Below are 16,626 nucleotides of genomic sequence, written 5' to 3'. Positions count from 1 at the left end.
TCGAAATGTGGTACCATAGAAGACTCTTGAGAGTTCCTTGGACTGCAAGGAGATCAAACCAGTCAGTCCTAAAGGAAATCAGCCCTGAATATTCACAGGAAGGTCTAATGCTGAAGCTCCAATGCTTTAGCCACCTGATAGGAAGAGCTGACTGCTTGGAAAAGACCCTGATGCTGGGAAAGACGGAAGGCAAAAGGAGAAGGGGGTGGCAGAGGATGTGATGGTTAGATAGCATAACCAACTGAATGGGCAAGAATTTGAACAAATTCCCAGAGATAATGGTAGACAGAGGAGCCTGGCATGCTGCAGTCCATGGGGTCAAAGAGAGTTGGACATGACTTAGCGACCGAACAATGCAGTGGTATGATAGTAAGTGCCAAATCACTGGCTCTCCTGGGAAAAAGAGCTCTGATTGTTAGCATTCGCTGATTCCCACCAGGGCTGACTTCAGGATACAGAAGTGATGTCACTGAATGCAGACTTGGGAAGAGATGCTGGTGACTGGCTCTCGGGGGCAGGGCTGAGCTGACTCAGACTGGAGTTCCAGGGGTTGGGAGCCTCATTGTGATCAGTGCCCCAGGGAGGCTGGGGAGAACCAAACTCATGGGGCATTGCAACCTTCCAGGGAAGAGAATTTCAAGGAGAAACAAAAAAATCAAGCTTCTTGTCTGCTGCCCACAGTGGCACAGGAGGAACTTGGAGAAGCTGCTGGATCCAGCTGCCCCCTCTCTGCCTCTTACCCATCAACCCCATGGGACCCCTGACTTGGGCTATCTCTGCAGGTCTGAGGTTCTGTCTTGTCAAAGGTGGGACAGGTTCCCATCAGGCTGCGTTCACCTATGCAGAAGGAGCAAAAGTGGAGAAGAAAGGACAATGTTAATGAACAGTTGTCATGACAGATCTACTCTGAAAAAAGCACCAGGCCGGGCCAAAGGCTCCCTGGGGTCACCAGAATGAATGGGGGCACCAGGACGGTTTTTTGGGTCCCAGGACATTCTGTGGGGTAGAAGGGCAGCTCCTCGATGCCCAGGTAGGGGACATGGGCCCCTGAGAGCTGCCCATTTGTGGCCCTTCCCATGAGACACAGAAGACTCTCCTGCCAGATCAGGGTCACAGCAACTGAGAACAATGCCGCCCGGGCAGCCCGAGCGGGCCCTGCACAGGGCAGGGGGTCTGGGAGAGCGGCAGAGGCTGCTGGGGCCTGTCCTTCCTGAACTGGGCCACTGTGGGGGGGACTTTCATCTCCCGCCTTCCCCTCGGGGCCACTGCAGCGTCCGCCTGCCTCCGTCTCTTCCCACCCCGCTCCTCCCAGGGCGGCAATTACTGCGCTAATTAGGGCGCTTTGATCATCTTTAGAAATGGCCACACTGGGGAGGGACGCTGCCAAGCAATTAGGGGCAAAGAGGCTGGGAGCTTGGGCACTTCCTCAGGGGGCGGGGCTGCAGAAGACCCTCCGACACCCCCTGCCTCCTCCCCTCCAGGAGTGTCTGCACACACACCCCCCCCAACATAGCCGTAAACTCCTCAGGGAATAGAGGAGGATAGGAATACCCCCTCTTCTGCACCCTGGAGATGGGACCTGCCCACCAGGCCCCTCTGCCTGGCCCCCAGCCCAACGGTCAGCTCTTCTGGCCGGTCCAGGCCCCTTTGATGGAGCCGCAGAAACAAGGGCTCCTTTGACAGATGGAGGGGGGGGGCCTCAGAGCCCAGATGATGAGACTTCAAAGGTGAGCCCACTACCCTGTTCCCTCCCCCGACCCCGGCCCCCCTCCCGCAGTCTGTCCTCTCTATAGTGCCACCCCCCCAGCCCCAGGCCCCATTTCCCCCTGTGGGCTCCTGGGAGTAAAGGGCCAGGTGAGGGACGGGCCAAGGGAAGCGGCTCATTTTGAAGTGAGAGAACGGAGTCAGATGGTGTGAGGGCCGAGAACTCAGTGCCCAGGAGGCAGGCACTGAGGATAAGCGCCTGGAGGGCGGACCCCGAGGGGGACGGAGCGCCGGGGACAGGGTCACCATGCTGCTGGCTGCGCTGCTGCTGCTGCTGCAGCCTCTCCCAGACCCACAGTCTGCCCACGGGCACCCGCTGTACGTGCGCGTGCCCCCCAGCACCCTGCAAGGTGAGCTGGTCCAAGGAGAGAGGGGTGGTCTCAGGCAGGGGGCCCCTGAGCTTGCTATCTGCACTCACAGGGCCCTTTGGCCCCTTCTGCATCCCCGTCACCCACCTCTACTGGCAGAAGGGGCCAGAAATGAGACACAGGTGGGAGAGGAAAGGGGAGACTGAGGCGGGGGAGGGGGAGGGCAGCTGGCCAAAAGGTGTGCTTTCCAGAAGGTTCTGGGTCCAGCAGGGAGGAAGGGGCCCAGGGCAGCGTCCCCTTGGCTACCTGGGTCCCAGGGTGGGCAACTCAACCCACCATGGTCATTTTGTGTCCGTAAGTCCGTGTCCTGTAATATCTGCACCTTTGGGGTCCTGTTTTTCCTTCAAGGTTTTTAAGGAAAGGCCCTCCTTTTTTAAGGACTCCAGCCCAGCCCTGTTGAAATCGCAAAGCTATCTCAGGCCGAGCATCGGATCCTCTCTGCTCTGAGTGCTGGGTGCCATTCCCTCCCAGGACTCCGGCCGCCCAGCCTGCCTCCCTCCCGGGTCTCCCAAGGCAGGGCTCAGGGCTGGGGCAAGGTGGACGAGCCTGGGGCTCGTCCCCAACCCTGCATGATGGATTTGTGTCCCCCACAGCTCTGTCCGCCCAGGGGACGAAGGTGTTGCAGGCTGCCCAGAGAAGTGCCCAGTGGGCAGTGAATCGGGTGGTGATGGAGATTCAGCACAGACTGCATGAGTGCCGGAGCTGTGCCAACCACACCACCCCATGCCCTGGTGAGCTTGCCCCAACTACCCCGGGGCCCCTTCTCCTGTCCACCCCATCCCTCCCTTCAGAAATCACCCCCTCTTTGGGACACACACGGACGGGGTGAGGCTGCAACCAAGAATAGGCGGGGGAGGGTCTCCCCAGGTGAAAGGGCACACCCACCAGGCTTGGGCACACAGCAGGTGCAAAGACAGGAGGGCTGGCACAATCTGGGCTCATCTGGTGAACAGTGAGCCGTTTATGACTGCTGAAATAGACTCCCTAGTAGCTCACAGGGCAAAGAACCTGCTGGCAATGCGGGAGACCTGGGTTCGATCCCTGGGTGGGGTAGATTCCCTGGAGGAGGGCATGGCAATCCACTCCGGTATTCTTGCCTGGAGTATCCCATGGACAGAGGAGCCTAGTGGGCTACAGTCCATGCGGTTGCAAGGAGTTGGAAACTGAGCGATTAACACACACACACACACACACTACTGGGCAGGATAAGTAAGGGTGGGGTGGTTTGGGGTGCTCCCTGAGGCGGAGAGAGGGCTCAGGCCGAGCCTGGAGTGGAGAAGAGGGGAAGGGTGGCCGTGAGGCTCAGAGGTGTGTTTCTCAGCAGCACCTGGACGAACCAGGCCTCAAGCCCCCCTCCTGAAGGATTCACCTGAGCCAGGTGAGCTTGCAAAGGCTTGTGGGATAGAGGGGAGGGGAGCAGGGCTGAGGGCAGGGTGGACCCTGGAGGGGTCTCGATGATTAGGACGACCGGGACTTGTGCCTCCTGACTTGTGCCCCTTCGGCCTTTCCAGGGCCTTGTGGCGAGAGGCGCCCGGGCGCTGTCAACGTGACGCGGGCGCACGGCCGCATTGTGGGGGGCAGCGCGGCACCGCCGGGGGCCTGGCCCTGGCTGGTGAGGCTGCAGCTCGGCGGGCAGCCTCTGTGCGGCGGCGTCCTGGTGGCCGCGTCTTGGGTGCTCACGGCGGCGCACTGCTTCGCGGGGTACGTTGGGCCCCCGGCCCCGGGATCCCCAGCGCGGGGCTCCAACTCTTCCGGGGTCGTCGGGGTGGGGTGCCGCGCGCGAGGCCCGGTCTCTGCTGCCCCCTGGCGGCGGCCGTCTCTTTCCCCGCCTCGGAGTCTTCCCGGGGCGCGCTGTCCGCGGCCTCTGGCTAGCTGGGGGTTGGGGGGTACCCGTGGGCGGAGGCAGGGTCTCCAGGGGGAAGCTTCTCGCATTCCTGTCTTGCGTGTCTCGCGCCGCAGCGCCCCGAACGAGCTTCTGTGGACGGTGACGCTGGCCGAGGGGTCCCCGGGGGAACCGGCGGAGGAGGTGCAGGTGAACCGCATCGTGGCCCACCCGAAGGTGAGAGGGCAGCCCCAGGCCCTCAGACTTGGGAACAGCACCCCCAGGCCACGCCTCGTTTACACGGCGCCGCCACCCCCTCCCCAGTTTAACCCTCGGACCTTCCACAACGACCTGGCCCTGGTGCAGCTGTGGACCCCGGTGAGCCCGACGGGGGCGGCGCGCCCTGTGTGCCTGCCCCAGGAGCCCCAGGAACCCCCCGCGGGCACTCCTTGCGCCATCGCGGGCTGGGGTGCCCTCTTCGAAGGTACTAGGCAGGACAGGGCCTGGGTGAGCCACGCGGGGGCGTGGGGGAAATGGGGGTCTGGAGTGATGGAGCTTGAGAAGGCTGGCGTGGAAGGATTCTGATGCTGTCTTTGCAAAATAATGCCCATCTCGCCAAGTGGGGAAGAATCAAGGAGGGCGGTGGGCAGGGGGAACCCTAAAACAGGACCCCGGCCATCCAGGCCTGAGCCCCTTCCACGGCTTTCCTGTAGATGGGCCAGAGGCCGAGGCGGTAAGGGAGGCCCGTGTGCCCTTGCTCAGCGCCGACACCTGCAGAAGGGCCCTGGGACCAGGGCTACGCCCCAGCAGCATGCTCTGTGCGGGCTACCTGGCCGGGGGCATCGATTCGTGCCAGGTATGAGACCCGCCGGATCGGAGGGTGGTAGTGGGCCACTCCCCTGCGGCGGGACCGCCTTCTTTCCTTCTACAATTAGGCTGTCACTCAATTTCTCTGCACCTCTGTGTCCTCATCGCTAAAACGGGTACAAGAGTGGTAACCCCAGTAGAGCTCAGAGCTGCCTGTAAGGGTGTCGTTGGGGTGAGGGGAGGTGATAAGTGGGTCCACACAGTGCCCTCTCTCTTGCCTCTCTCTTGGTCCTTGCAGGGTGACTCGGGAGGCCCCCTGACCTGTTCTGAGCCTGGCCCCCGCCCCAGGGAGGTCCTGTACGGGGTCACCTCCTGGGGGGACGGATGCGGGGAGCCAGGGAAGCCTGGGGTCTACACCCGTGTGGCTGTGTTCAAGGACTGGCTCCAGGAGCAGATGAGCGGTGAGCACCTTTCCCCCCACCCGCACCCCTTGCCCAGAGTGCCCCATAACTGCCCTGGGACGAGCCCGTTTCTATTCCACCGGCCCCCAGGCTCCTGCGTGGGGAAAGCCTATTTTCCTCCCGGGAGGGATTTGGGGGGCTAGGACTTAAAGCGAGGGGAAGGTGGTAAGCTAACCCCTGACGCCCCCTGCAGCCGCCCCCTTCAGCCGCGAGCCCAGCTGTAGGGAGCTTCTGGCTTGGGACCCGTCGGAGGAACCGCAGACAGAGGCCGCCCCACTCTGCACCTTCTACGCCCACCTATGCCTGGGGCCCGCGGGCGCCTGTGCGCGTCTGGCGCACCAGCAGTGTCTGCAGCGCCGGCGGCGATGTGGTCAGTCCGGTTCCCGGGGCTGGGCCGAGGGGGAGCCAGGGTCTGGCCCACGTCTGACCGCCGCTCGGACTCTCGTTCCGCCCGCAGAGCTGCGCTCGCTGGCGCACACTCTCCTGGAGCTGCTGCGGGGGGCCCAGGAGCTGTTCGGCCCTCGCCTGGGGGTGCGGCGCCTGGCCCCAGCCCCGGCTCGCCCCGCTCCGTCGCTTCGGGATCCTCCCAGGCACCCCTCCCGCGAGCAGCGGCTGCACTCAGGTACCCCAAGCCCTTCGCAGCTTGGCCCCGGCCCACCCCAGCGCTGCCGCGCCGTTCCCCTAACCCTGCGTCTCCGCAGGATCGCCTCCCCGGGCTGCTGGCGCTCAGTTCTCTAAGCGGAGATCGGAGCGGCGCGGGGAAGTGAATGGTAATGACGCCCCCTACCGGCGGCCTCAAGGGGAGCCGGCCAAGGGAGGCCGCGTCCAGGAGGGGACTCTTGGGGTTGTCTGTGCTGGGATGCAGTTTCACCCCATCTGGCAGCGGTCAGACCCGCTCTCGCCCTCCCTCGCAGCAGGACGCATGATTCTTTGGGCGGGGGGCGGAACTTGTGACTTTGGGCCCGCTCCAGTGTCCACAGAGGCTGGGCTTTGTGTTACCATTTAACCCCTCTCAACTTCAGCTGCCCCATCCCAGCATGTGGAGGTCTGCCCACTGGGAGGTGTCCCGAGGTTCTGGTGGAATACCACCCCGACTCCACACTAGCGTCAGCTCTCTCTTATTCCTGAGGTCTCTCCTGCCCTGGGCTGGAGCCCTTGCGGCAGAAGCTGGCCACCCTCCAGGGCACCCACGCCTGGATCTTGCAGGTGCCCCCGGAGCGCCTGGCCATGGACTTTAATGAGGTGGGTCCCCAGGCTTCCCAGACTCCTTCACAGTGGCCTGGGAAGGCTAACCTGGGCCAGCCATGCTGGGGAGGGGAAACAGAAGGGACCCTCCCCCAACAGCCTGGGTGGAGGTGGGGGAGGGTGTCCATGGATGGAGGGACGGCTATGGGGAGGGCAGCTGAATGTGAGCTGGGTGCTGGGTGGGTGTGAAGGAGTGGAGAGGAGGTGGGAGTGGAGTGTAGGTGTGTCCAAGTGAGCAGGAAGTGTGCTGGATTAGCGGGAGGAGCTGGGGACAGGGTAGCTCTGCCTGTGAGTTTCTGGGGCAAGAAGGAGGGGGACCAGGAGTGGGGTTGTGGGCCCCTGAGCTGTCTGCCTCCCTCCTCTGCAGGTCCTGGCAGATCTGGGCTCCAAGACACTGACCGGGCTCTTCCGAGCCTGGGTTTGGGCAGGCTTGGGGGACCGGCATGTGGTCTTCGGTGGCCTGGTGGGTCTGGAGCCAACCACACTGGCCCGAAGCCTTCCCAGGCTGCTGCTGCAGGCCCTGCAGGCCTTCCGCCTGGCAGCCCTGGCAGAGGCAGAGCCCGAGGGAGCCCGCAAGGGTTCAATGCAGGGCCGAGGGCTGGGGAGGAAGGGGCGCCACCCACTCAGCCCTCACGGGCCCCCAGTCAGGTGGCCCTGAGCCGGGTCTCCACTCCACCCCGTGTCCCCCCACCCTCATCAGAAACACTGCTCCAGGGCCTGGGAGGGGATCAAGGAGCACGATGACATACCATCACTGCCAGAATGGGGTGGGGGCAGGGGGTTAGGGCTCCATGTGTTCTCAGATGCACCACCAGAAAATCACAGCTGCTTTAATAAACATTATTTATGATCCACAAAGACCACTCTAGAGCTTCTTTAGGGTGGGACTGGGGTGGGTGGACACTGGGGCTCAAGGGGTAGGGCCCAGCCTCCAGATTCAGCTGATAGAGGTCACAAAGACACTGGAGGAAGGCTGCAAACCCTCCAGCTCAGGATATCGGTCTGCCTCCCAAGAAATGGCAGCAGCCCACCTGCCTGTCCCCGCTGCCCTGTCCATGGTTGCCAGCGCTGCCCCCAGCCTCCAGCCTCTCTGCCCAGCCCCGACCCTCACCGGTAGCTGTGGGGAGTTCCTTTGCCTTATGTCCCTCGGCTCTTGCCCCAGCCAGCCAGTCCCTGTCCCCACCCCCTCATCACCTGCCCCAGTTTCTCTGCCCTGCCGCAGAGCCTAGAGGTGTCAGATTGCATTTCCGGCTGCCTCTTTCCTTTGCACCCCCCCACGCCCCCACCCTGCACCTGTCCCCTTGGCACTCACCCACACTCCCCAGCCCTGCCGACCGGAGGGACAGACCCAAGACCCAGTCAGAGGAACAGGATGGAAGGGTCTGTGTTAACACTAGTGCTGCTGGCCGCCCTGGTCGTGTGTGGTAAGAATGGCCATCACCCTCCCCAAAGTGTCCTCATTGCATGATCTCCTCCCTCCTCGCCTGGGACACCCTCTCCCAGCATCAGGCTCACCTCCCCACTCCCACGGCCACTTTTTTTCCCTGGAGGGGCCGCCCCCCGGGGTCCCACTGCATGCCCAGCAGGACCTCAGGGCAGCGTCCTCCCTGGGCCCCTGTCCCCCACCCTCCCCAGGCAGCTGGGGCTTGAACGAGGAGGAGCGGCTGATCCGGCACCTGTTTGAGGAGAAGGCCTACAACAAGGAACTGCGGCCCGCAGCGCACAAAGAGAGCGTGGAGATCTCCCTGGCTCTCACCCTCTCCAACCTCATCTCCCTGGTGAGCGGCCCCTCCTGGCTGGTGGGGGAAGGGCAGCAGCCACAGCTTCCTGGAGGTCCGGCTGGGATGGCCATGGGGAGGAAGGTCAAGGCCCCGGCCCCAGCTCCAGTAGGTCCTCTCCCCTGGAAATGTGCTCAGACCCTCTCCATGCCCCGTACTGCCTGCAGACCTCAGGTGATGCCCCTTCCCCTCCAGTTTCAGTCCTGGGTTCTCCCCCCACCACCACCCCATTTTGCACTTTCAAGGGTGCATGTGCCCTATGACATGTGCCACATGACACTTTCAAGAGGCCATGTGCCCTATCTGCTTTTTGGTCTGTCCATCCACTCCTGACTGCTAGGGACAGGTCATCATCGTGGTCTCCCCCCGGGTGGGAGCTGGGAGAAGGCACCTGGGGAACGTGTACCGGCCTCTGGGGCACCGGCTTCCTGTTTGATTACAGAAAGAAGTTGAAGAGACCCTCACCACGAATGTGTGGATCGAGCAGGTAAGGAGAACACCCCACACAGAGCCAGCGGGTGGGAGAGAGGATGCAGGGCCCAAATTCCCCTGTGCTTGCTTCTGCTGGGGGATTCCCAGCTTGCTTCAGACACTGTCCTCCAGGACAGACTGGCCCTTGCCTCCCAAGAAACCCCAGACCCAATTGCCCTCACCAGCTACTGCCACCACAGCCCAGATAGAGCCTTAGGTGAATTAGGATCTTCATCTCAGGGAACACTGTCACAGAGGCTTGATTTTATTAGAAGACACTGTCTGCTACCTGTCAGTTGGTCTCCTATGTCCACTATGGAAACAGTCCTCCCTTAGTTGTGCAGTGCACATCCTATACAGCTGTACATGACAGACCTGAGTCCCGCTCTGTACCCATCTCCCCCAACCTCTTTTGTCCCAGCCCCAGATCCTGTCGAGTCTCCCCAGCCAGGGAAGTGGTCGGCACAGGGTGTAGGGGGGGAGTGGGGGACCCCAGACAACAGCAGAGCCCACTGCTGACATTCCTTTTGGGCTTCCAGGGCTGGACAGACAGCCGGCTGCAGTGGGATGCAGAAGACTTTGGGAACATCAGCGTCCTGCGTCTGCCCGCTGACATGGTGTGGCTCCCAGAGATTGTGCTGGAGAACAAGTTGAGCCGTAGCCCTCCTCGCCTCCCACTGCCTTCCCACCTCTACCTCCCCCAACCCTGGCCAGCACTCACTGTGGCCCTTGTCCATGTCCCCCAGCAATGACGGCTCCTTCCAGATCTCCTATTCCTGCAACGTGCTCATCTACCCTTCGGGCTCCGTCTACTGGCTTCCACCCGCCATCTTCCGTTCTTCCTGCCCCATCTCTGTCACCTACTTCCCCTTCGACTGGCAGAACTGCTCCCTCAAGTTCAGGTGCCCCCACTTCTCTGACCGCCCCTCCCCTCCAGGGCACCCTGCCAGGGGCCGAGGGAAGCAAACACTCCCCCCGCCCAGGCAGAGGCCCCATCCCCATCCCCACCATGGCCCCAGCCAGCGGCTGAGACCCACCCTCTGCCCTCTGCCCTCTGCCCTCTGCCCTCCCCAGTTCGCTCAAGTACACGACCAAGGAGATCACCCTGAGCCTGAAGCAGGCTGAAGAAGATGGCCGCTCTTACCCCGTGGAGTGGATCATCATCGATCCCGAGGGCTTCACAGGTGCCAGGAGCAGCAGCTCCTGGGTGGCCAGGCTCCCCTGGACACCCGCCCACAGATATAGTCACAGAGCTGCACGTGTGTGTACATACACGGGGACATGGTCACACCGGTACACAGACGTGCAGGTGGACACAGACCCTTCCCAGTCTGGACAGGGTCCCTGGGGTCGATCTGGCCGACGGATGAGGGGGTGGTTTAGTTTTCCCATCCCCAGAGGGCCCAGGGGGTGGTTGGGGCTTTGGCTGTCATCTGATGTGTGTGCCGCCGCGTGTCTTCCACTTGGTGTGTATGCCGCCCCCTCCCAACGCCCGCCCGCCCCCATCTGTGACCAGGCTCAGACCTTTTATGGGGCCCAACCACTTGCCCCTGTCTGTCAGAAGAGACCCGCATCCAGCTCGTCCCAAGGCTGGTATATCATGGCAGGGGTAGTGATTCCTCTGACTGCTTTGTTATTCCCCAAGGCTCTTATTTGAACCACATATGGCCTCAGCTTTTATTTTTCCCAAGGAGAAAAAAAATCCATCCCAGAGGAAAACTTTGCCCTTGTAGCGTGAAATGTTCATCCCAAGCCCCAGGGAAAGACACCCACAAACAGAACATGACCCCTCCTCTGTGTCCCCACCCCCAGCCCCCTTAGGACACTGCAGACAGGCCTGGCTAAGCCCCTGGGCCGGCTCAGTCCCTGCTAGCCCCCCATCCTGCACCAAGCCTCTCCTTGGCCACCTTGCCCAGCCTGACCCCAAGGCGTCCACATGTCTCCCTCAGAGAACGGGGAATGGGAGATAGTGCACCGGCCAGCCAGGGTCAACGTGGACCCCAGTGTGCCGCTGGACAGTCCTAACCGCCAGGACGTCACCTTCTACCTCATTATCCGCCGCAAGCCGCTCTTCTACGTCATCAACATCCTGGTGCCCTGTGTGCTCATCTCTTTCATGATCAACCTGGTCTTCTACCTGCCAGCCGACTGTGAGCCCAGCACCCGGCACCCCCTCCTCAAGGGCCCCTAAGCTTGGCCGCCCCAGCCCTGCCCCTCAATTTCCCCGGGAGCCACTTGGCTGGGGGGCGGTCACCACTCCTGGGGTTCCCTGCCCAGGGTCCTGCATGCAGAGCACGTGGCCTGTCAGCGGAAGGGCTCTGTGTCCCTGTGGGACATCCCTTAAGCAGACAAGGCCCCAGGGAGTCCCATCCCTCTTGGACCTCACTTCTGCCTCTCATGCTGGGCTTCCCAAAGACCCTAGGGAGAACACTAGAGTCTCCCTCTGCTGGGGAGAGATTGGCTGCAGAGCCAATGGGTGGATCACAGGGTCTCTAGGAAGCCAGGGCAGGGGGCATACAATCTATACTCACCTGATTCTAGAAGGTATCATGTCACATGTCATCTGTGGTCACTTGGCTCCGGAACATTTATTATGAGCAGGGCATGGTGAGTGCCAGAGACAAATATGATCCAGCCCTGACCCTGGCAGACAGGGTGGAAAATACAGGATTGGGAGTACAGCCTGGGGGTGGTGGGGTGGGAACCAGAGCCAGGCTGTGAGGCACACTGCAGATGAAGAAGGGGCAGTGGGGCGGGGGCCCAGGGGTCTGTGACCATGAGGCCCACGCCCAGCACTTCTCAGGGGATCAGATGGGCAGGGCAGGGCGGTGCTGGGCTGGGGTCTGGGAGGACATCCTGGGGCTTCTACGCGGGGCAGGACACAGCAGATCTGTGGTCTAGGAGAGCTGAGTGGCAGGCGATTGGCTGACGAGGATGGCAAGTGTTCCTTGAGCTCTCACCCACTGCCAGGCAGAGTCGGAGCATTTAAGACATACTCTCACTCTATCCTCCCAACATTTAACAGTTGAGGAATGTGAGGCACAGAGAGCTTAGGCCGTTTGTCCAAGGTCACCTAGCAATAAGGAGAAAGATGGATGGGAACCCAAGCGCTCTAGCTCCTGAGCCCTGGGCACCATGGCATTGTGGACAGTAGTGCAGGGGTCACCGTGCGACCCTCCAGGCTCCGGGCCAGAGGTCATAGCTAAGGACAGGCTCCCGCAGGTGGTGAGAAGACATCCATGGCCATCTCGGTGCTCCTGGCCCAGTCTGTCTTCCTGCTGCTCATCTCCAAGCGGCTGCCAGCCACGTCCATGGCCATCCCCCTCATCGGCAAGTGAGCAGCCCTCCCCGACCGCCCACCCCTACCCTACCCTACCACTCCCCACCCTGGGCAGGGGCTCCAGACTGTACCTGCGCCTACAGGTTCCTGCTCTTTGGCATGGTGCTGGTGACCATGGTCGTGGTGATCTGTGTCATCGTGCTCAACATTCACTTCCGCACACCCAGCACCCACGTGCTGTCTGAGCCGGTGAAGAAGGTGAGGGCTCAGTAGCCAAAAGTTGGAGATTGTCCAGTGCCTTTCTGCAGCGGAATGCGCGAGGCTCATGCGTACACACGCACGGGCACGCGGGGGTGGTACCCGGGGGTGGTACCCAGCGGCGGTGGAGCCCATGCGTACATGCACTGCTTCTCGACTCGCCCCAGGCTGAATGTTACCCAGAAGTCAGACTTTAAAGAGACTGCAAGATTTCCTTTCTGTGAAGTTCAAGGACAGACAAAACCAGTCTTTAGTGCTAGAAGTCAGGGTGTGGTGATTCCCTCTGGGGCTGCGTAGGAATTGATGGCGGCCAGGCAGGAAAGAGGGGAGCTTCTCTGGTGGCTCAGATAAATAATCTGTGCCCACAGTGCAGGAGACCTAGGTTCGATCCCTGGGTTGGCAAGATCCCCTGGAGGAGGGCATGGCAACCCACTCCAGTATTATTGCCTGGAGAATGCCATGGACTGAGGAGCCTGGGGGGTTACAGCCCGTAGGGTCTCAAAGAGTCAAACAGGACTGAGCAGCTCACACACAACACAGGCAGGAGGGAACATCTTAGAAAAGTTCTTATCTGAGAGGTGTTTACACAGCGAAATGCTTTTGAAGAATTTCTCCCGGCTATACGAGGACAGTTTGTTGATTCTATTGTGTATTGGTATACCTCGATTCAAAACACAGTGAGAACTGTGGGGGCAGGGTCCCCAGGAGGGGTACTGTCCTTGCCTCTTGGCCTCTGCAGGGCTGCCTGGTTGTTTGGGGACAGCTGAGGGGGGTCGTTTAGCAACTTTTCTGGTCTTAGCTCAGCAGTCAGGGCATTTTTCTGACTTTTTGTTTTTTACCCGGAATTCATTTTCAACCAATGAGTTAGTTCTTCTCTATGCTGAGTAATAAGGGAGAACTGGAAGCAACCTAAGTGTCCATCAGTTAGGGATCGGGGGGATAAATGATGGATTGGGGAACACCTTGTGGCAGCCGGGAGTGGAGCCCCGATATTTGGATGAGTGAAGGTGATCCACTTTGTATGATGGCCCCTCTGACCTGCCCAGCTCTTCCTGGAGACCCTTCCCGAGATCCTGCACATGTCCCGTCCGGCAGAGGACGGGCCCAGCCCCGGGACCCTGATCCGGAGAAGCAGCTCCCTGGGCTACATCTCCAAGGCAGAGGAGTACTTCTCACTCAAGTCCCGAAGTGACCTCATGTTTGAGAAGCAGTCAGAGCGGCATGGGCTGGCCCGGCGCCTCACCACGGCACGTGAGTCTCCAGTGGCTTGGAGTTTGGCCCATCCGTGGGACGTGGGGTAAGGGCAGGCCTCATGCCCACCTTTGGCCTGGTGTCCACAGGCCGGCCTCCAGCAGGCTCGGAGCAGGCCCAGCAGGAGCTCTTCAGTGAGCTGAAGCCAGCTGTGGATGGGGCCAACTTCATTGTCAACCACATGAAGGACCAGAACAATTACAATGAGGTGAGTAGCCACGGTGTTGCCATGTGTTCCAGTAGTGCACTAATCAAGCATATCCTATCTTAAGGGGGCACAGCTCCCCTCTGAGATACCTGCCAACTTAGATGAAGGAGTGAATGGTGAGTGCAGATTCCAGGGCTGTAAGGGAGTGGGAGCCCCTGCTTATAACCTCATAGCAGTGTGTGTGGCCAGGCACACACTCAGGTATACATGCAAATGCATAGCTCTGCCCTGTTGGGGCCATACTCTGGACCTCCCTTAAGGTCCCTTCTTTCTCCTAGCTGCCAGTCACTTTCTGTCCCTGCTCAACTCCAAGCCTGAAACTCCAGACAAAGCCAGACACTTAAAAGCCTGCCTTATATGGTTGTTCAATATTGTACGTGTGCGTATGTGCTAAGTCGCTTCAGTCATGTCCGACTCTGTGATCCTATGGACGGTAGCCCTCCACAGTCTCCTCTGTCCATAGGATTCTCCAGGCAAGAATACTGGAGTGGGCTGCCATGCCCTCCTCCAAGGGATCTTCCTGACCCAAGGATCGAACCCGGGTCTCTTAGGTCTCCTGCATTGGTAGGCAGGTTCTTTACCCCTAGTGTATACAACCTGTAAAAATTCTCTCTTGAGATAGGGGCACTTTTTTCAGTTCACATACAGGCTTGTGGCAGCACTGCGTGGCTGGGGGGAGGCCACGGCCCTGCTCTCTGTCTCCTGGACAGATAGGACAACCAGCCCTGCCAGTTGCTGGGGAGCAGGGGGAGGGGGCTGGGTATTTGCTGCAGACACGCCAGCATCTCCCATCTGCTGCAAGCCGGAGGTAGCCCCCACAGCTATGCCAAGGCCGTGCGTCTGTCACCAGGCCCCAGCTTGGGGTGGGAGTCTGTGGTCTGGGGGCCCTTCTCACCCCACTGTCTCTTACCCTTGGCCCCAGGAGAAGGACTCCTGGAACCGGGTTGCTCGCACCGTGGACCGACTCTGCCTGTTCGTGGTGACACCCATCATGGTGGTGGGCACAGCCTGGATCTTCCTGCAGGGCGCCTACAACCAGCCTCCGCCCCAGCCTTTCCCTGGGGACCCCTTCTCCTACCTCGAGAAGGACAAGCGCTTCATCTAGAGCCCCTGGCCCAGCCCAGCAACCAAGGCCGTTTCTGGGAGTAGCGGGGAGGGGGTTGGCCTGAAAGGGATGGGCCTGCAGGGGGTCGGGGTGGGGCGGGTAGCTGTGTGGATAGGGGCCTCTGAGAGACCACCAGCTCTTCCTGGGGTGGCTGTATCTTGGCCCTGAGACCCGAGCCCAGTTGGTCCTTGCAAGGCTGGGGCAGAGACAGCTGAGGTCCAGGATTGGAGGGGAGCCCATGTCTCAACGGTGGTTCTTTTGCAAATAAAACCAGGACCCCCTGGAGAAGGTCTGCGCGTGGACATTGGCTGGGGGTGGGGCAAGGTGACTTGTGGGGAGGCAGGGGGCTGGCTTGGGCTTCCCAGGTGGCGCTAGTGATTAAGAACCCACCTGCCAGTGCAGGAGATGCAAGAGGCGTGAGTTAATCCCTGGGCTGGGAAGATCCTCTGGAAAAGGGCATGGCAGCCTACTCCAGGATTCTTGCCTAGAAAATCCCCATGGACAGGGGAGCCTGGCAGGCTACAGTCCATAGGGTTGCAAACAGTCAGACAGGACTGAGCAACTTAGCACACATGCCCGCAGTGGGCTGGCTTAGGGACCAGGAAGTTTGCACTGGAGCCGGCCTATTGGACCATTCTGTGAGGGGTCAGAGAGACAGAGGCATCTTCTAGCCTCCCCCTCCCCCTGGTGGGGGGTGGAGCAGGTGGGATCCTGGACCTTTCCTCCCCTGCTCCTCCAGCACCCCCCTTGCCAACCCCTAAGCCTTGGGCATCTGAGGCCCCACCTGGAGCCGAGTTTGGGGCTGCTTCTGTTTCCAGGTCTTCTAAGGAAGGAGTTTCTTGGCAGGCTCGGGAGCCTCAGGACTGCAGAATGGCCTTCCCCAGGCTTTTAAGCCTCCGCCACTCTCTCTGGGTCCCTCTGGGAAGCTGAGGGTGGGGGTGGAAAGGTCAGGTTCAGCATCCACAGAAGCCGGAGGTCAGCCTGTCCAGCTCAGGTCAGACACACCATCTGAAAGCCTTGGGACTCAGCTATCGCCCCAGGGACGGGGGCTTATTCCTCCTCCCAAAGTAGGGTTGTCAAGGTAAGACTTGGGACGTACATATACTAAAAAAAAAAGATGATTCATTGTCTACCTGAAATTCAAATTTAACTAGGAACACTGTATTTTATTTTGCTACATCTGACTAAATCTGACAACTCTACCCCAAAGGAAGCCCCCACCAATCCTATCCCAAGGGCCAAATTCTTTGAGGATGTGGTTCTGTGTGGTCACCTACCTCCAGGGTGGCCCGGGGACCCCCACCTCCTAGTACTCACACCTTGTGTGGCGCCTCCCGCACGGTGCTGAGATTGGTCTCTGCGACCCGTAGACTGAGGCGGAAGTGATAGGGTGTCACTTCTGAGGGTACATAGTGAAAGACATCACAGCACATTCTCGCTTGCTTGCTCTTACACCCTCACTCATGGTCAGCTAGCTCTCTGACTTTGGGGAAGCCGGCTGGCATGATGAGCAGCCCCGTGGAGAGGTCCACGTGGCAAGGAACTGAGGCCTCCAGCCAACAGCCTTGTGAGTGACTCGGAAGTGGATCCTCTGGCCGAGGGGGCCTCTTCGGTCACAGTGGAGCCTTCAGATGAACCCGAAAGTCTCTGAGCCAGAACCACCCACTCAACTGCTCCTGGATTCCTGACCCTCAGAAACTGTGTGAGACAGTAAACGTCTGTAGTGTCGAGAGACAACGTTTGGGGGTTGTTCATTATGCTAGCAGTGTGACCTTGGGCCAACCACCCCTCACCTCTCAGCTGCAGAT

General features: G+C 60.5%; 2 protein-coding genes across 4 annotated transcripts; both read left to right on the top strand.

Annotated features, from left to right (window-relative positions):
• Positions 1-2,011: 2,011 nt before the first annotated feature.
• On the top strand, positions 2,012-7,132 carry PRSS56 (serine protease 56). The gene is made up of 13 exons (XM_070379673.1): positions 2,012-2,114; positions 2,726-2,836; positions 3,457-3,510; positions 3,644-3,833; positions 4,092-4,191; positions 4,279-4,438; positions 4,668-4,810; positions 5,060-5,222; positions 5,416-5,592; positions 5,680-5,844; positions 5,924-5,992; positions 6,352-6,464; positions 6,835-7,132. Exons 1-13 carry the CDS (start codon positions 2,012-2,014, stop codon positions 7,123-7,125), a joined length of 1,839 nt encoding a protein of 612 aa, XP_070235774.1. The 3' UTR covers positions 7,126-7,132.
• Positions 7,133-7,784: 652 nt separating this feature from the next.
• Positions 7,785-14,890, top strand: CHRND (cholinergic receptor nicotinic delta subunit). Of its 3 annotated transcripts, XM_005911081.2 has the most exons (12): positions 7,785-7,891; positions 8,103-8,245; positions 8,688-8,732; positions 9,256-9,365; positions 9,463-9,618; positions 9,791-9,900; positions 10,666-10,866; positions 11,939-12,050; positions 12,140-12,254; positions 13,301-13,505; positions 13,595-13,713; positions 14,636-14,889. In XM_005911081.2, the coding sequence occupies exons 1-12, from the start codon at positions 7,840-7,842 to the stop codon at positions 14,816-14,818; spliced, it is 1,551 nt and encodes a 516-aa protein (XP_005911143.2). In that variant the 5' UTR covers positions 7,785-7,839; the 3' UTR covers positions 14,819-14,889. The 3 variants fall into 3 exon arrangements, with proteins under 3 accessions (XP_005911143.2, XP_014338944.2, XP_070235762.1); XM_014483458.2 differs by lacking the exon at positions 7,785-7,891 and having other exon boundaries at positions 8,108-8,245; positions 9,256-9,333; positions 14,636-14,890; XM_070379661.1 differs by lacking the exons at positions 7,785-7,891; positions 9,791-9,900 and having other exon boundaries at positions 8,108-8,245; positions 14,636-14,890.
• The last annotated feature ends 1,736 nt before the right edge of the window (positions 14,891-16,626 follow it).

Source organism: Bos mutus, chromosome 2 (genome assembly GCF_027580195.1).
Source record: "Bos mutus isolate GX-2022 chromosome 2, NWIPB_WYAK_1.1, whole genome shotgun sequence".
Classification (NCBI taxonomy): Eukaryota; Metazoa; Chordata; class Mammalia; order Artiodactyla; family Bovidae; genus Bos; species Bos mutus.
This window is presented reverse-complemented; position numbering and strand designations above follow the sequence as displayed.

Coding starts and splice junctions, on each gene's coding strand:
- CHRND (XM_005911081.2), top strand. CDS start 7,840: ATGGAAGGGTCTGTGTTAACACTAGTGCTGCTGGCCGCCCTGGTCGTG. Junction 8,733..9,255: donor CGAATGTGTGGATCGAGCAG/GTAAGGAGAACA, acceptor TTGGGCTTCCAG/GGCTGGACAGACAGCCGGCT. Junction 12,051..12,139: donor GCCATCCCCCTCATCGGCAA/GTGAGCAGCCCT, acceptor CTGCGCCTACAG/GTTCCTGCTCTTTGGCATGG.
- PRSS56 (XM_070379673.1), top strand. CDS start 2,012: ATGCTGCTGGCTGCGCTGCTGCTGCTGCTGCAGCCTCTCCCAGACCCA. Junction 4,439..4,667: donor CTGGGGTGCCCTCTTCGAAG/GTACTAGGCAGG, acceptor GCTTTCCTGTAG/ATGGGCCAGAGGCCGAGGCG. Junction 5,993..6,351: donor GCGGCGCGGGGAAGTGAATG/GTAATGACGCCC, acceptor CTTATTCCTGAG/GTCTCTCCTGCCCTGGGCTG.